The sequence below is a fragment of the Cladophialophora psammophila genome (genome assembly GCF_000585535.1).
Source record: "Cladophialophora psammophila CBS 110553 chromosome Unknown aczJe-supercont1.42, whole genome shotgun sequence".
Classification (NCBI taxonomy): domain Eukaryota; kingdom Fungi; phylum Ascomycota; class Eurotiomycetes; order Chaetothyriales; family Herpotrichiellaceae; genus Cladophialophora; species Cladophialophora psammophila.
Genome location: NW_006912963.1, coordinates 149,673 through 166,128, shown reverse-complemented (window position 1 = coordinate 166,128; position 16,456 = coordinate 149,673). Strand labels below are relative to the sequence as shown.

At 50.8% G+C, this 16,456-nt stretch overlaps 4 protein-coding genes across 4 annotated transcripts; 2 read left to right on the top strand and 2 right to left on the bottom strand.

The window, feature by feature from the left end:
* Nucleotides 1-1,703: 1,703 nt before the first annotated feature.
* Nucleotides 1,704-3,694, top strand: A1O5_13137 (uncharacterized protein; the record flags this gene model as incomplete). The annotated part of the gene is made up of 2 exons (XM_007753704.1): nt 1,704-3,572; nt 3,638-3,694. The coding sequence occupies 2 exons, from the start codon at nt 1,704-1,706 to the stop codon at nt 3,692-3,694; spliced, it is 1,926 nt and encodes a 641-aa protein (XP_007751894.1).
* Nucleotides 3,695-4,462: 768 nt separating this feature from the next.
* On the bottom strand, nt 4,463-6,499 carry A1O5_13136 (uncharacterized protein; the record flags this gene model as incomplete). The annotated part of the gene is made up of 1 exon (XM_007753703.1): nt 4,463-6,499. The coding sequence occupies one exon, from the start codon at nt 6,497-6,499 to the stop codon at nt 4,463-4,465; it is 2,037 nt and encodes a 678-aa protein (XP_007751893.1).
* A 3,922-nt stretch (nt 6,500-10,421) lies between these two features.
* Nucleotides 10,422-10,703, bottom strand: A1O5_13135 (uncharacterized protein; the record flags this gene model as incomplete). Its single annotated transcript, XM_007753702.1, has 1 exon — nt 10,422-10,703. The coding sequence occupies one exon, from the start codon at nt 10,701-10,703 to the stop codon at nt 10,422-10,424; it is 282 nt and encodes a 93-aa protein (XP_007751892.1).
* Nucleotides 10,704-11,306: 603 nt separating this feature from the next.
* On the top strand, nt 11,307-13,666 carry A1O5_13134 (uncharacterized protein; the record flags this gene model as incomplete). The annotated part of the gene is made up of 4 exons (XM_007753701.1): nt 11,307-11,749; nt 11,796-11,823; nt 11,872-12,351; nt 12,401-13,666. The coding sequence occupies 4 exons, from the start codon at nt 11,307-11,309 to the stop codon at nt 13,664-13,666; spliced, it is 2,217 nt and encodes a 738-aa protein (XP_007751891.1).
* Between the last annotated feature and the right edge of the window lie 2,790 nt (nt 13,667-16,456).

Sequence of the window (16,456 nt, the reverse complement as noted above, 5' to 3'; positions counted from 1 at the left end):
TTGCGGATGAGCCAAAGGTCATAGAGATCATCTGATTGGCAATGTTAGTGGCTTTTTTTTTTTTTTTTTTTTTTTTTTTTTTTTTTTTTTTTGCGGAAGTCGTGGCATCGACCAGACCGGCACAGTGTCAGCTCAATGCACGATTTCTTTACAAACCGCCTAATTCACCACGATACTTCAGGCAATCTCTGATTTTGTGCAGACGAGCAGCTTTTACGAACATTGTTGTGCAGCTCGTCGGAGGAGCTGTTTGATCCTCAAACAAGGCAGACAACACAGAAGACGGAATCCGCAAACTGGCTAATCAGCAAGACAATATTATCAGTCGAACAGCCAGCCCATCACCAAACCGGCCGGCATAAATGGCAGCCGTTTTGGTTTCAGCTCTCGAGACTCCGCAAGCTGGGGGTGAGATCTGTGATTATTGCGGGTGCTATCGTGCTAGAGTGCCAAAGGGTTCTCAGGCGGACAAAACGGCTGAATTTTATGAAGTGGTAGGTAAGACGATGTTTTATCTGGTAATGCTCTGCTGTGGTTCGTGAATTTGCATCGCGGGAAAAAGAGAATGATGATAACGTATGTACTATGTATTCGAGGAAATCAAATCGGTCTACTACATGGCACATTGTCAATTAGCAGGCACAGGGAACGAGAACCGCACGAGCCACAGTCCCAGAGCAGCGTTCTGCTTTTCGCTGAACTCGTTCTATCCATGGGCAAAGACATTCAAACCACGGAAGATTAATACCAGAATACTCAGCGGCGAATGTTGACATGTCTGGGTCATTTCTGCTTTCGAACCCGAGCGACCCATCACTCAGCCCGAGCATTGACCCAACCTTTCCGAGCCTCACCAGCTGTAGCTTAGCGAACCCTGAGGCGCCCCTGCGTGATGAGCTCAGAGGTGAGCCTGGTGAGCCTGTGCAGCCACCCACAACATGACTAGGGGGCTCAGGGTTCTCAGTTTCTGTCGTCCTACCGACATGTGCGACCGTGCACCTTGACAGCGGCGCTTGTAAACCCCTCGACCTTGCCCTGCAGTTGTGTGGCTTAGGCAGGATTGGAGTGGTAGAGCAGAGACGCCCGCTATTCTCTACTCATACTTGATGATGCTACCCACTGGCAATCATCGATATCACACCACTATGTTCTTTGCTTCTGAAATGCCGCCTTCACTCTGATGGCTCGACCTGGTATCTCCTGCGCACAGCTGGCATATTATGCCTTGGGTGCTGGGCTTGCAGCAGAAGGCAACCTCTACGCGAATCACAGCAGCTTCGGACTCTCACCGGTCTGCAGAGAAGTTGCCTGACGAGTCGACCCCTCGCTTTCGGCCAAACTCGCTAAGCGAGCTGTCCTCGAGACCCTAGGGTAGACGGAATCTATCATTTAATGTAAGACTCCATCTCAAAAAGCAAATTGCTGACATTCTTTTATAACCTCGAGTTGAAGCCGAGTTGTGTATTTTCCTCGTTTCAGTAATGTCGCCTTTGAGAAGATAAATCGGCAACAGGGGCCACATATGTGCCTCGTATTTCAACATTGTGGCAGAAACGCCTACCTGTGGGCTCTCAGCCTCAAAAGAACAAGGGTCCTTCCCACCATCGCCTCTGAGAAAGTGCAGCATCGCAAGGCATCGACCTCAGCCTGACCAGGGTGAAACAACGCGCAGACTCCCGCGGTCAGAATCCGGCAAGATGATCATGCGTCGAGCAACCGGTGATAAGAGGGTCTTCAGCCCAGACGCTCAGTCTCTTCTGCCTCTCTCCAAGCCTAAACTCCACTCTCGAGATTCTAGCCATACTATTGCGAAGCTCACCTCGAGAAAGATCGTCAATATCATTATTAGAGCCGCCTCCGCTGCCTTGGGATTTCTAATTCTCGGCCAATTTGCCGTCATGCCGGCTATCAAGGCTGTACGGGCTGTTCAGGCGGATTTAACTGGAGTGCAGCGTATGTCCATTGGGATCAAGATCACAGAGACGCTGATCGCTGTCATTTCCGTGAGCATTGTCACTGTCGTATACCGTCTTCTCATTCGTAGAGGTACTTTGATGTCTACCACTGCGATTTACCCTTGTTCTGCGGTCGAGAAGAATATAGGGAAGCTGTTGTCTTCTGCGTGGCCTGACTACAGCGGAGATGTCACCAGAAATGCAGTAGCTGGAACACAGACGATCGACCCAGGCTCCAGTGGCGGCTCTGTGCTCGTCCGGGACAAAGACTCCGAACGAATACGCCTGATGTACATTGGGAAGATGCGCTCGGATGAAGACGGCAGGCTCATTGCGAAAGGGCTATTTGACAGCTGTGCGGAACCCAAAAGTCGCTGCTCGAGAGCCCGGTCATGGTTGACAAGCGGGTCACCACTGATGAAGACCATTGTGCAACTCCTCATCTGGCAATGGGCGACTTTCTGGCTAGTCTTGCTTATGGTGCTAGCAACTCTTATCTACAATGGCTTCTTGACTGGAGAATTGGCCATCGATAGTTACCCTCGTCTCACCATTATCGTTCTCTACAGTTTAGGCTATTTGGCTCATTCGATCTATGTGTGGAGGGTGATCTCCGACTTCCTAACGAATGTTGGTGCCGGTGCTGCTTGGAGCCTCCTGGAACGAGCAAATTTCGTCGTTTGTCATCACCACGATCTCCGCCGACATCCAACTGGCAGACCCTTTAGCTTCAGAGGAATCGACAAGGCGAGTAAAGAGCACGTCCCCACCATGTATGAGGCCGTCTTTAGGCACGAGACGGCCAGCCCAAAGGATGCGCACGACGAACCCATTGTGGACGACTACAGATCAGACTATGCGTCCGATGATCCCCAGGCTGTCAAAGCCGCATTGGCCACGATAGAGAAAGCACAGGAGGATGAGAGAGACGCCGCTCGAGACGCCGCTAAGCTTGCTCTTGATCGTGTTATGTCGAACGTGATGATCGTGACAGGAATTATTTTGTCCTCTGGTTTCTCATCCTGGACATCTAACCAAGCTACTGAGAATACCCCCAATAACTTCAATTCGCAGCAAATCGGGTCTTTGGCACTGCTAACATCTCTGTCTTTGGGGGCAGCCGCGATGTTTACGTCCGCTATGCATCTCAGCGTTATGGAATCGTCATTCAACACAATATTGTCTCTCAAGGAAACAAAGATCAACGGCCAAGCCGTCGATCATTACAAGAAGCGTTCGAGCACAAGCAGCGCCCTGTCATTCACGAACCACGACTCCGATGTCAGCAGCAGCACCACTGGCCACGCGGGCAATCTGACTGCATGTAGAATCGGCTTCATGGACATTCTTACCATGACAAAAGCCTCCGATATTGCACACGTGTTCTTCTTGGGTCCGGCATATACATTGTTACCGGATAAACAGGACCACATCCGTACATCAAGGAATCTCCAGTTTGACCTGTTCGCCGAGGTGCGCGGTAACACAGTTGTTCTGACTACCCAGCCCACCAACGAACACGCACTTACAGGGGAGGGTACCAATGTTGAGGCGGTCAATGTCTGCTTACTGCCACAAGGTGCAATGAAATCGACGCTTGCAGGTTCTGAGGATACGGTAAGCAGAAGTTCGGCCGGATTTGAGTCGCCTCTAGACGGCCAAGCTGACTATATTTCACCCAGCACGGAAAATCAAACTCCCACGCTTCAGAAAAGCCACTTGTTTGTGATCAGGTTTGAGCAAGACTGGTGGCTTTTGCGGGGTGTCAGATCGCTGTGCTATCAAGTAAAGCCTAGGGCTGCAGCAAATACACTCTTTCGACATGCCGAACACGGTATGCTGTCTGCTTGAGCGCCGTACACACAAGGGAGGAAAGAACCTGTTCCACGGGAAGTTTTCAAGCTGTGCCCGCAATGGGTCCGACACCTCCGCCCTCGTTGATTTGGAGGCCTCTCATTCAGAACGTCTGGGCTCATTAGCGTTGCGTTATACCACAGCCCCGGTAGGCCAACCACATTCATGACACCTCTTGAAGAATATCTTGAACATCACAGATTTCAACAACATTCCTTCGAAACCTTTGAGCCCCTTCGAACGGAAATGACAAGGTTATAAGCACATATCAAAGCGCTCTCTTATTTTTTTTTTTCGCTTTCTTTGTCTTTCCTCTGATACTCTATTGTGCATTGGATAATATAATATCATTTGCAATTCATCCGCGAAGCGTGCGGCTCACTGTGAGGAGGCAAGTCTCGCCCAAGGGATGAGAATTCGGTGTGGTCAGAGTGATGAGCCGAAGCTGAACTGGGGCACAGTCCGAAACGGGTGCTAGGGCTGCTTTGTCTGTCGTCGCTGAATATTACCAAAGCCTTATTCATTTCCTGTCACGGTTTACTTATACACCTTGTTCAACCTTTGTTGTGATATGGGTAGTCTGTCAATATGTATACACTTGCTTGCTCTATCCGGCGATAGTGTAGAGTCTTTGATTCCTATCCATCCTCTTCTCATCCGTCCCGAGGATACGAGCTCTCGCGACTGTCCTCCTGGAGCTCCTCTCCTGCGATGACTTCAGCCTCCACCACAAACACGTCGCTAAGCTTGTCCTGCACGAGCGCCTTCTGCTCAGGAGCTAGGCACGCTTTCTTCCGCCCTGCTTCTCCTTCGTCAGAGCTATACGGTGACACTGCAGCGTCGGATTCCCAGTCCTGCAACAATGGTGTGTCCACAGGAGAAGTCTCGCGTGACTGCCTGACCCGCCAACATACCCAGTAGACAGCGCCACATCCCAAGATGCCCAGAGACGTGGCTGGGTATGCATAATACTCGAATCTCTTGTTGGTTTCGTTATCTTGTCCAGGATCTATCCATGGAAAAATGAGCAAGAGGGCATTGCTAACCAGAAACACGACGATGTGTGATCGATGCGCCGGGCATGGGCTTTGCCATTGCTCCCTCGCCGATGCTTTTAGATAAAGGAGGCCCCCCGCAATCGCGACCGAGAAGAAGGAGACGGGATACCCGCCGATGTTGACAAGGAAAGTGTATATCTCGCCTGGAGGAGGCAGGATAATCACGAGCACACTGACCAGCCAGTGCAGGAAAAGTCCTGGAGCTGGAGCACCTGCCCAGTTCTTTTTGCGCCAGAAGTTGGACAGGGGGAGAAGTCCTTGGGCCGCAAGCTCCTGATTGACTCGAGCTTGAGCAAAAGAAGTGGCCGCAATATTTCCAAAAGCCGAGATGATGATGAAGCATGGCAGAATCCGCTCACCCCACAATAAGCCAAAGATGTTGCGAAGGAAATGGCTGGCGACAACAACTCCCGAAGAGCGAAAGTCGTCTTTCTCCACGGCGCAGAAGTAGGCAATGTTGGCGAGAATGTACCCTAGCGATGCTAATGTGAGAGCGACCGGAGCCGCGAATTTTATGGTGGAGATGGGATTTCGTACTTCCGACATGACCTGGTTCGCCGCGTTGTAGCCACGGAAACAGTAAAGAACTTGTAATAGGGCGGTTGCGTAGTTGTAGGGCTTGGAGCTAGTGCCTGCCCAAATCGAAGAGAAATTCTGCTCTGCGATAGAACTCTGCCTTGAAGTTGTCGCAACTCGACCGATGCTCGCAAAGCCACTCAGGATGACACCAGCAAGGATCAACATCTTGCCCACGGCGAGAACATTGATTATGCGGAGCCCAGTTGATGGCATTTGTGCGTGGATGAGACACGATAGTGAGATAACAACGACCGCGATGCCCCGGACATTCCACACCCCAGCTTGAGCACCTAATGCTGCCACTGCATAGTTGCCTAGTATGATACAGTTTGGCGTGCTGAATCCCAGAAGAACGACATATGCCATAAACATGCTTGTGGCCAGCATCCTGGGCCGGCGGAAGATGCGTTCAAGGTAGACCCTCTCTCCGCCTGACCGAGGCAGTGCTGTACCCAAGTCGAGATAGACGGAGAGCCCACAAAAAGAGATTACTGCGCCGACAATCCAGATGAGTATAGTCATTCCCACCGAGCCGACTTCAGCGAATATCGCTGATGGGACCGAGTAAACGCCGACACCAATGGTCTTGCCTAGGATGAGGTTAATGGCGGAGAAAGTTGTGAGTTCATTTTCGTGTAGGGTTGGTCTCGGCTGTTTTATCAGGCTTGGTGTCACCGACTGCGCACTTCGAGGGAGAAAATGATCCTCAATGCCGGAACGGCAGAGAGGCGATAGATGCAAAGACTCTGGCTTGAGCTTCGCATGTCTCGCAATCCTCCCCGTCTTGGTATGCCCATAACTTGTAGAGGGGATCGACTCAGTCGCAAGTGCAAACGTAACGCTGGAGGCAACGTTGGGGCATATGCTCTCCTCGAGGGGGAAGTCGGAGGTGTTTGCTTCTTCAGAATCTGACTGTGAAAATGATACCCTCGGTGTTCGTATTGCACTTGGCGTGACAGGCGAACGACAGTCGAATAAAGGTGATGACAAGAAGGATGTTGTGAATCCGGTGGCCAAGCCCTCACCCAAGGACCTTGGCCTTTCCGAGTCCATGCTGAGATGAATCTGTACTTGGCGGGGCTGTTATCTTGCTCAATTAACCTGCTCAATTCCTAATTCTTGCTCAGACGGCCCATGCCAAGTCGGCTCACGAGACAGATGGCTGAGTACACGCGTAATATCAGAAGAAACATATATAGATCAAAAAAAGACCACAGATGAGAAAGCTTCCAGCAGAGAGAACAAGAAGAACACAGAGTGACAGAAGCTGCCATGCACGAAAATGCAGAGAGACGAACTGACCCGTGAGTGGCAAGGCTGCAAGAGCCTCCCACTTGGAATGCACTTACCGCAGTAAGCAGAGACTTTGCGACGAGGCATTATTATCCGACTGCCACCGTCTGCTTCCCCAATGACTTTTTGCCAGTATGGGTGTTGAATGTGGTAGCGATGGGACCGGTTGCTGGTTCGAAACTGTGTCAGGGCAATTTGAGAATGCCATTTCGTTTCGATGAGTGGCGGTCAATGTCCTGGACGCGCGGATGAAACGATCCGCGAGACGATCAGGGGTGCTAGGGGTGTCCCTGGGCTTGCCTGGGCTGTCACCACCTGGTTTTAGCAAACTTGGCAGTTCTAGTTCTGCCCCTAGTTTCTTCCCTGACGCGTTTGTCACGTTGCTCCACCGAATAAATATCCGGCGAGGCCGGCACCATCAAAAGTTCTCCACGGCCTGCGTCCTGTACCTGAAAGGCATTATTATAACTAACAGAAAGAGCTGTCCAAGGGGCACAACATTATCAGCCCAGAAAACCCGGATTGGAGGATCTGTGGTTCGAAGACGAAGATTGAAGTTGAATTTACCATGGGTCTATCTACAAATCTGGCGGTCAGTGCCGCCGCCTTTAAGGCTAGTCTGTGGGGACTCCAATCCAGGAGGTCGCAGCCTCATCTGACCAACATTGTTCTAGCCGAAGTATTGTCTAATACCTACCTCGCTACCTACAAGCAGGGAGTTAGAGGGAAAATTGTTAGTGAAATTCGATCCTTCTTGTTTTTGAAAGGATTTGATTACTCTATCCCACCTCGCTACCAGTGTTATCAACCAGCAGTATCTTGCAACGTGCGGAGTTTCGTCTTAATGAGCATATGTCATTTTACGAGTCTATGACCAAAATCACACCCAGCCACATTACCACCCAAACCCTGAAGCATCAAATCCTCGAAAAGATTTCAAGTCTTGATCACTCTTAACCTATCTTCAACACTTACCTTGTTGTTCACGGTTCACATGGTGAACTCGCGACCGAAGGCCTTCTTCAGTCTGTAGTTGTCAATTGCGAATCTCACTCTCGCTCTGAGTCGCGACATCCAGGACTTGACATCGTCCTTGACTTCCTCAATCCACATCGAACGTGGCAGGCCATACCCCTCCTTCGAGATCAAATAGGTCTCTGAAGTGGCAGATGGAGGGACGGAGATGAAGTTGGAGAATTCCATGAACGCATGGAGGTCATCAGCAAGCAAACCTTTCTCGAATTCGGGAGCAGCGAACTCGGGGATGTTAGTAAATGGTTTCCTGAGATTGCAACCCATCTTGTGCTGCAGTGATTGATGATGCTGCTACAGAGAGGAAACCAATGGAGGAGACTTCGCTGCGGAGGAACTTGTGACTTTAGTTTTGTGTCAACCTTTTTCCACAAAGAAGTTTCTTGAGTGTTAGTGATGGCGGTAGTTGATGCTGCGCAGAGGTGCGAGTATGAAAAGATATTTATACCCTTCGATCTTCTGCAGACCAGGGATCCATTCAATAACAGATCGAGCCTCAAGGCAGATTTAATAAAGGCAGTTGTATAATGTATTGTGGAAGCTGTTGTACACAGAATGAGAGTGGATTCATCTGATTGATTGTGTTGCGTCCTCTGGCTTTTCAGAGAGACTCTGCCTGTCTATATACTATTTGCCCTGTGGCAAGAAGCGATCCACTGAATAGATCTAGACCTGGCCAGATCTGTCCAGACCTCGTTGTCGATCAACGGTGGCACCGAGGCTATTATAGAGAGGCCTCGGTTGAAGCATTGGTGGATGGTTTGCCACAGTGGCGCTCTCTGTCAACAGAAGCTCTGAGATACCGGTACCGCTGCCTTAGCAGGACTTCTTGGGTTTCTTTGAGACGGAAGAAATAAAGCACGTGGGCTTCGAGATTTGCTTTCCTGCCACAACTTTGTTGTTGTCTTTGTGAAGGTGGCCTAACCGACAAAAAGGCAGTAGATAGGCAATGTTGGCGAGACATTGGACCCATCACGGTGCACTGCATATGAGAGACCACAAAGAATGTGGCTTTGGTGTTCAAGCAGATGTCGCGAGAGAGTCTCAATCCCTTCGAGGGTCGCCCAAAATGATTGAGAACCTTGCCACTTCGCGGCAGCCGTTTAGGCTCTTTGATAGATACACTTGACTTAATCTGTCTATCCTGATGCTGGGAGTGCTGATATTTAGAGACGCTTTACATGAAAAACCTAGCTCAGCCATCAGTATTAGCCACTGCTTTTCTATAGAAAAAAGTGAGAATTTAGAAAAAGGGTGAAATTTGAGACATATTTGATTCTCCCCCGGACTATGTCTATGCTACGTCTATCTCAAGTTCTCTTGCCACCATCTGGCCATCACACGTGCCAAACTCCGCCCTCGGCGCCAGAGCTCACGAAGGCGGCGGCGGCGGCGGCGGCGGCGGCGGCCACGAAGACCATCCCGGACTGGTTGTTCAGCGTTGCCATCCTCGGCTTCAAGGGATGTTCTAACCTCAGGCTCTGTCATAGATGGCTCGACTGCAGCTTCACCCTCTCTTTGAAGACTAGCTGTAGTGTTAGTGTCAGACACCGCGGCAGGTTGCAAGTTCACAGTATTAGCGTCAGCCTCATCTTCAGGATGGACCCGAGTGTGAGTCTGTGGACGAGTGTCAGGTTGTGGCATCCCCTGGTTTGGCTGGGACGGACTACGATTAGAGGTCGCCATGAGAGCAACCATTGTCTGAACCGCTACCTGAGGGTCACGAAGATATCTGCCCCAGGGATCAATCGGCAACATCTGGACAAAATCAATGATGATGGCAGGTTCCCGTAGCAGCCAGTGATGGTAGCGGACGTACCTGTTCCACCAGAAGTCAGACTGCCGGCGACGCGCGAAGTCCGGAAAGCGATGCACGAGGCTAGGCCGGGAGTAAGCCTGGATGTCAGACCAGGAACTTGACTCAGAAGATGACTCGGAAGAAGACTCAGAATCAGGCCCGAAGTCAGGCATGACGACACGCAAGGAGCCAGACTCCGCGCCAGGCACGGAATCAGGCATTTCTATTGGTAGTTGATGAATCTGTATGAGAGAAAGTGTTGTTGATATTGGAGGTCAATCTGCGCTTGGAAAAGTTCGCTGTGAGCAATCTCAGTGTGGACCTGTTTCTCAGAGAAGTTCTTGTTGTGGTGATGCGAAGAAGACCAACTCCATGAAGGGGCTGGCGATTTATTAACAAGAGACACCGTCTGCCATGCTGGCTAGATCAGTGAAATGTACGACACCCATTAAATAGCGACAAAGGTCACTTCGCTGCCTTGCATTTTCGGACACAGCTCCATGCGCTGCCTGAAGTGCACCCAGTAGACTTTCCATCTGCGGATTGTTTGAGCTTCACGGCAATGAGCGCGGGCAACTGCTCTCCGTGGATCATGAAGAACACAGGGAATCCATCGGGTGGAGGAAGATGACAGATGTTACGGGATAGGCATTTGTTTCTGTTGGAGCCAAACTGTCCCCGAGGAGCATTGTAAAGGAGCGTTATTGAGTAAGAGACGTGTGGCTGTAGTTGCAGGGGATTGTATACAGACTTCCACTCCAACTCATCTTCTCCTTACTCACCATTTACTCTCTACAGGCCTCGCTACAACCCTGACAATTCAATTAAACACACCTCCTCGACTATCTTTCTCTAGTTCTTCACCAGCTTCACTTCGACCCGGGCAGGACTTCGCAGGCAGCTTGCGCAGAAGCAGTCCGGCTCAATCAACTCATTTCCAGGCTCTCCGTTGAAATTCTCTACTTGCTCTTGCCACCATTCGTCCTCAGAGTCGTAGTTATCCTCGTCGTCATCCTCGGTGTCATAGATCCCGTCCTCTGGAGGATAAAACTCGTCGTCTTCATAGAACTCGTCTTCTTCAAAGAACTCGTCATCAGCATCGTAGTTGTCCTCGTCGCCACAGTCCTCGCACATTTTGAACGAAGATTCAACCGTCTATTATCGAGGCGCTAGGGAAACAGAAACTTACGATTCCCGTAGAACGTTCTGATTGATTATGACTTGGCTCCTTTCTTGGTGCTGATGGTGGAAGTCGGAAAAGGTGGCGAGTCAATTCCGGCTTCTTGGTGCCATATGTGTATATTTATGCTCTTACCCCATATGAAGACCAGGTACGCCTTCAACCTTTGAGCCGAACCCCGTCAAAGAACTTGGACATTGAAAGCCAAGGTTTAGCAGCATTGTCTGTTGTGTCGTTGTCTCTCCTTGAACAAAACGATAGACAAAAACAAACTGCTGACAAAAGAGGCTTAGGAGGTCAAAGGAGCTCTTTTGAAGCATAACAGGCCAAAAAAAAGCCTTTCATTGTGAAATTCTTAATCTGGAAAGTTGTCTCTCGTAAAAGCCCGAGAAAGTAGATTGATATGATTTTTCGGATAATAAGAAAGTCCGAGGTGGGTACGTCACATGATGTCGTCAAAGGTTGCCCGTGATTGGGCGCCCGGGCTGGCAAGGCTGACTAACTATCCAAGCCTCGAAGACGTCGGCCTTGAGATTCTTCGTAAATGTACATCAATCATGTCTTCCGCACCGCCGACGCCGAATGGCTGCACGCCAGCTATGTCCCAAGCTCCGACTTGGACCTCATCCCAAGCCTCACAGCCACAACGTGTGCTCGCATGTGTACTCTGTCAGCAACGCAAGGTGAAGTGCGATCGTGTCTTCCCTTGTGCAAACTGCGTTAGGTCTCGGGCACAATGTGTGCCTGGGTCCCTGGCCAAGCGCCAACGGAGACGACGGCTTCCCGAGCGAGAGCTTTTGGAACGCTTGCGCAAGTACGAAGACTTGCTCCGTCAGAACAATGTCGCCTTTGAACCTCTGCACGGCGACTCGACTAGGGGAAAAGACCCTTCCATTGCGCACAGGGGCTTTGGCTCGGACAATGAGCGTCCGGAGACCGTGGGCCAAGACATCTCAACGCCCGCGACCACCGTCCGGCCTGGGAGAGGTTACGGAGCCAAGTATGCGTTGTTCAAGGAGTTGCTCCAAGCCGACTAACTCTCCTAGGAATGTGTGGCACGCCATGAGCCAGGGGGTACGACTCCACCGCATCAGGTTTAAGCTATACTGACTTCTGCAACAGTACCGGGATTCTGATGATGACAGCAATTCGTGTCGTGACGACGAGCTCGAAACTGCTGTCAATACAGCATGGGACCAATCCGTTGTGAATGATAACAACCTTTTGTTTGGCTCCCCTAGAACGAAACAAGGCCTTTCCACTTTACATCCGGATCCAGTTCAGATCTTCAAACTCTGGCAGATATACTTGGAAAATGTAGACCCGCTACTCAAGGTCATGCACACTCCCAGCTTGCAGGGGCGCATTATCGAAGCAGCAGGTGATGTCTCAAAAATTGCTCCCACTCTGGAAGCACTCTTATTCAGTATATACTGCATGTCCATCTTGAGTCTTACTGCAGAGGACTGCCAGAAGATATTCGATTCTCCAAAGGAAGACCTTTTGATACGATATCAACAGTGCTGCCAACAGGCACTGTTGAATTGTTCGTTCTTACGGTCCAGCGATCGTGAATGCTTGACTGCGTTATATCTCTACCTGGTGGGCCTTGTCGGTAGCTAATTTCAGTCTTATGTTCTAACTATATCAGATCTCCGTCAGACCCAGTACAGTGCCTCAGTCTCTGTCCTCCTTGCTTGGTGTCGCAATTCGTATTGCGCAACGCATGGGCATTCACAGCGAGTCTGCATTGGCAAGCTGCACCGCTGTGGAAGCCGAAATGCGTCGAAGGCTGTGGTGGTCTCTCGTTCTTTTCGACACCCGCATCGGCGAGACCGCCAATTCCAAGACCACCACGCTAGATCCCACTTGGGATTGCAGGATTCCTCTCAACGTGAACGACTCAGATCTACGGTCAGAGATGAAGAAGCTACCGGCGACGCAAGCAAACACCACCACCGAGGCACTATTCGCCGTTGTGCGTTGCGAGTTGGGTGAAGTGATCCGTCATGCCCGCTTCCATCTTGATTTCACCACTCCGACCTTGAAGACCAGTGGCTATGATCTCCACGGGGGACGTGACGGGGAAGGCATTGAGCTAGTCAAGCTAGAGGAGATGATTGAGGACCGGTATCTCAAGCACTGTGACCATGAGCACCCGCTCCACTTCATGACGATGTGGACAACTCGGGCCCACCTCGCCAAATATCGCCTCCTAGAACACCTGTCAAGATCCTCCAGTCCATCCATCCGACAGACAGACGCGCAGCGTGACATCGCCACTGCATATGCGCTCAGGATGCTAGAGTGCGATACCAAGGCCATGACTTCGCCGCTGACCAAAGGATTTCGCTGGCTAAATAACTGGCACTTCCCGTTCCCAGCATACATCCAGGTGGCCCAGGACCTGCGAAGCCGGCCTATGAGCTCACACACTCGACAAGCCTGGGACATCATCAGCGACAGCTACGAGGCGTGGTTTGGTTCGCACGTTCTGGAAGGCGGTCCGTTTTTCCGGCTTTTCGCAAAGATCGTCCTTGGGGCGTGGGAGGCGTGTGAATCGGCCTGGAAACACACTGAGAAGGGGACTCTCTTGGCGACACCGAGGATCGTTTCATCCATTAAGCACGCATTGTCACATGCGGCGCGACCTGCACAGGACACCGGCACCGATGTGCCGAGCACCGTTGGGGCCAATGGACTTGACGGATGCCCAGTGCCAGTGTCGACACCAATACAGATGCCGATGCCGATTCCGGTGTCGTCGACGCCGATGGGATTTTCTGCCCAGAGCCTGCCGCATAGTTCAGGGACGCAGGGTGACTGCGCAGTGATCAGCCCAGGGATATACACTGGCATGCTAGGGCCAGACGCTCAAGGGGACCAGTGGGACTGGGCTGGGAGGGCTTCTGAGTAGTCAACACCTGCGGGCGAGGGTAAGAAAGGCCTGCATATGATCTATTGGTATTGGCCTTTGCAGCAAAATGAATACGTGGGCGAGACAAGTCTGCGAACGTCCACGTTGATGTTCGTCGTTTCAAGAATTGCAGTTATTAAGTACCTAACCTACCACTCAGCGACGAGTCTCGAGTACGCCTCCACAGCTGACCTGTCCTGACCACAACAAGCTCCTCATGTGCTAGCTAGGCCAGCCTATTGCTCTCTGCGCAGCTTCCTGAGATATGTTTCTCAATGTCCTGGACTCCCAAACCACTTCGATCACAGTAGAAATCCAACCCTGCTCGTCGATGTTGAACCTTGTCTGGCTCTTCATGTACTGCTGCCACCACCGACCTAGCAGGTTTCCTGCCGCCCCCACTGTCCGCCTCAGCGATTTCCGTGCTGTACGAGACACATATCTCTCATTCATCGGACTCGAAACTTTCTGAGCACTTCGATTGTCAAGTTGTTCAATATGTGGACGCTAGACTGGGTGCTGATCGCTTGATCCTTCTATACCCTCGCCACTCGAGCGGAATTTCGACCTATTCGTCCGTTTCCTGTGCTAGAGGCTTCGCCCACTTGCGGAAGACGATTTGGATCCCATCGACTTGCTTGCGGGGTCTCCTTTGGCCCTTGACTTTGTCGTAATGTATACTGTCGGTGAAATGCATTTTTCAGACAGTCAATCATTCGCGGCATGCGACTATTCCAAGGAAGACTTGACATCCGCGCGGGGCGGTCACGGCTGGTTATTTGTCTTCCTATAACTTTCTCTCATATCTTCGACGAAACGTTTTATTTGGTCCGTCACCTCTAAGAATCACCTCTTCGAGAGAATCGTAGGAAGTTCATGTACCACGATAGTGGTGGTCGAGGAAAAGAGAGGGGACCATTCCTGGTTGATTTGGCGACAGACAAACTGAAGAGAACACCTCGTCCTGATGACCTCTCGACCTTGTCTTCTTCGTTGGCTGCCACTGGCGGGAAAGAGACGAAGTTTGCATAGACCCGAAAGCGGATCTCAGCAGGCAGATCTAGGAATGGAAATGGTCGATCCCGGGCGGTGGGCGAGATTTAATCAGTCGGTTCCTCCTGCACCTCTAGCGGTGTCTCCAGCTCTTGTGAGGAGTCTGACGCCGATGTCGGGTTAGGTGTTGGAGGCACCCGTGAATAAAGCCATCCTCTCACACAGTTTGTGGAGGCAGTGGATTTCTCGATTTCTCGATTTTGAGGACGGTGGCGTCGGTGAATACGATGGGGTGGTGATAAAGGATGGGGTGGTTGTGGCCAGGACTGAAAAGAGAGACTCGCCAAGCTGTAAGATCACAGCTTGACGCGATGTGAGATTGAGGGCACAGCGCGAGTGTGAGAAAAGGTTCGAAGAAAAAGAGATAGAAACGAATGAGGAGGTGGAAGAGGGAGGGGAGTTAAATAGTGTCGAAAGAAGGATCTCCCAAAGATTTTTGAGTTAACCTCGGAATCTTGCTCACTCTTCAATGAGATCCGTTGGAGGAAAACATCTAGACTAGGTATTTCGCCTCATAATTTCTATGGGCACTCAATCCTGGACTGATAACCGGAAAATACTTCGTGCCATGCCAACCATTTTGTATCGTGGCGGGCTCCGTTTATGACCCCTTGTTGTTCGAATGCACATTCCCAGGTTGCTTGCATCATGTGAGCGAGTCTCATTCCCTCTTCCCACAGCCATTTTCGCATCCGAAGACAGACTCAGGGCAACAGTTGTTTCACTGGTAGCTCTAGCCACTCAGAACGTTCTGCTGATGACGATCGTTGCGACTTGCGAAAGATCAATTGGAGCTCATAGATTAAGTCTCTCGCGAATAAATGCAGTGGATCAGTCGGATTCAAGATCGTGCTGTCGCATCGCATTCGTCGTACGATCGTCCAAGATTCGAAACGTCCAAGTCGATCTCCTGGCCGGAAGAAGTTCTGCACGGCGTCCCATTTCCTGGATCCTCCACTACACTTCTCCCAAACCTCTTCCAATGTGTGTAGACCGGATATGAGGCCCAGCGTGTTGTAGGACACAGTAACCTCTTCCAGCATCTCAAGAGCTTCTCCTTTGGTGTCCTGAATTACTCTTGCAAAACTTTTCAAGTCGTCCAGGTCCATACAGTCCACGCATGATCCTCTGATAACATAATGCAGCTTTCGGATTCTGTTCAGCTTGTATTGAGGCAGTCTGTCAAGGAAAACTGTTTCGAATAGAACGGATCCGGGGAGTTGGATTTGAGAAAAATCGTGAACCATCTCAGTGCCTCTTTGCTGGATTTCCCCAGAGCTCATCATTGGGAATCTTTGTTGAATCCTGGACACCGAGACCCAATCCAGGTCTCGAATCAGCTTTCGCACGGTGATGGTGCTGGTCGAGAAAAAGAGCGGATCCCACTCTCTACTGACTTGATGACATAGACGCCTGAGGTCCTTTCTTGCCAACAGGATTTTCAATATTTCCTCTTCCTCTCCCAGTTTACGCAGATAGTGTATTTTCTTTGGGGGGATCCAGAGGAAACAGCCATAGATTTGAAGTCGGATTTCGGTTGGGAACTGAAGGAATGGCAGCGCCGATGGGACTGCATTTGCTGGCTTTCGGGCGAGTCGCTTCGCTGTAAGAAGCTTTCGTGGCTGAGAGACCGGTGTAGAAGTGAGTGTGACGGGAGAAACTGGCACAACTTCCTTTGGGGGGAGTGCCGGGACCAAAGACAGTCGCTTAAATGTCTCCTCTATCTGGGCTAGCATT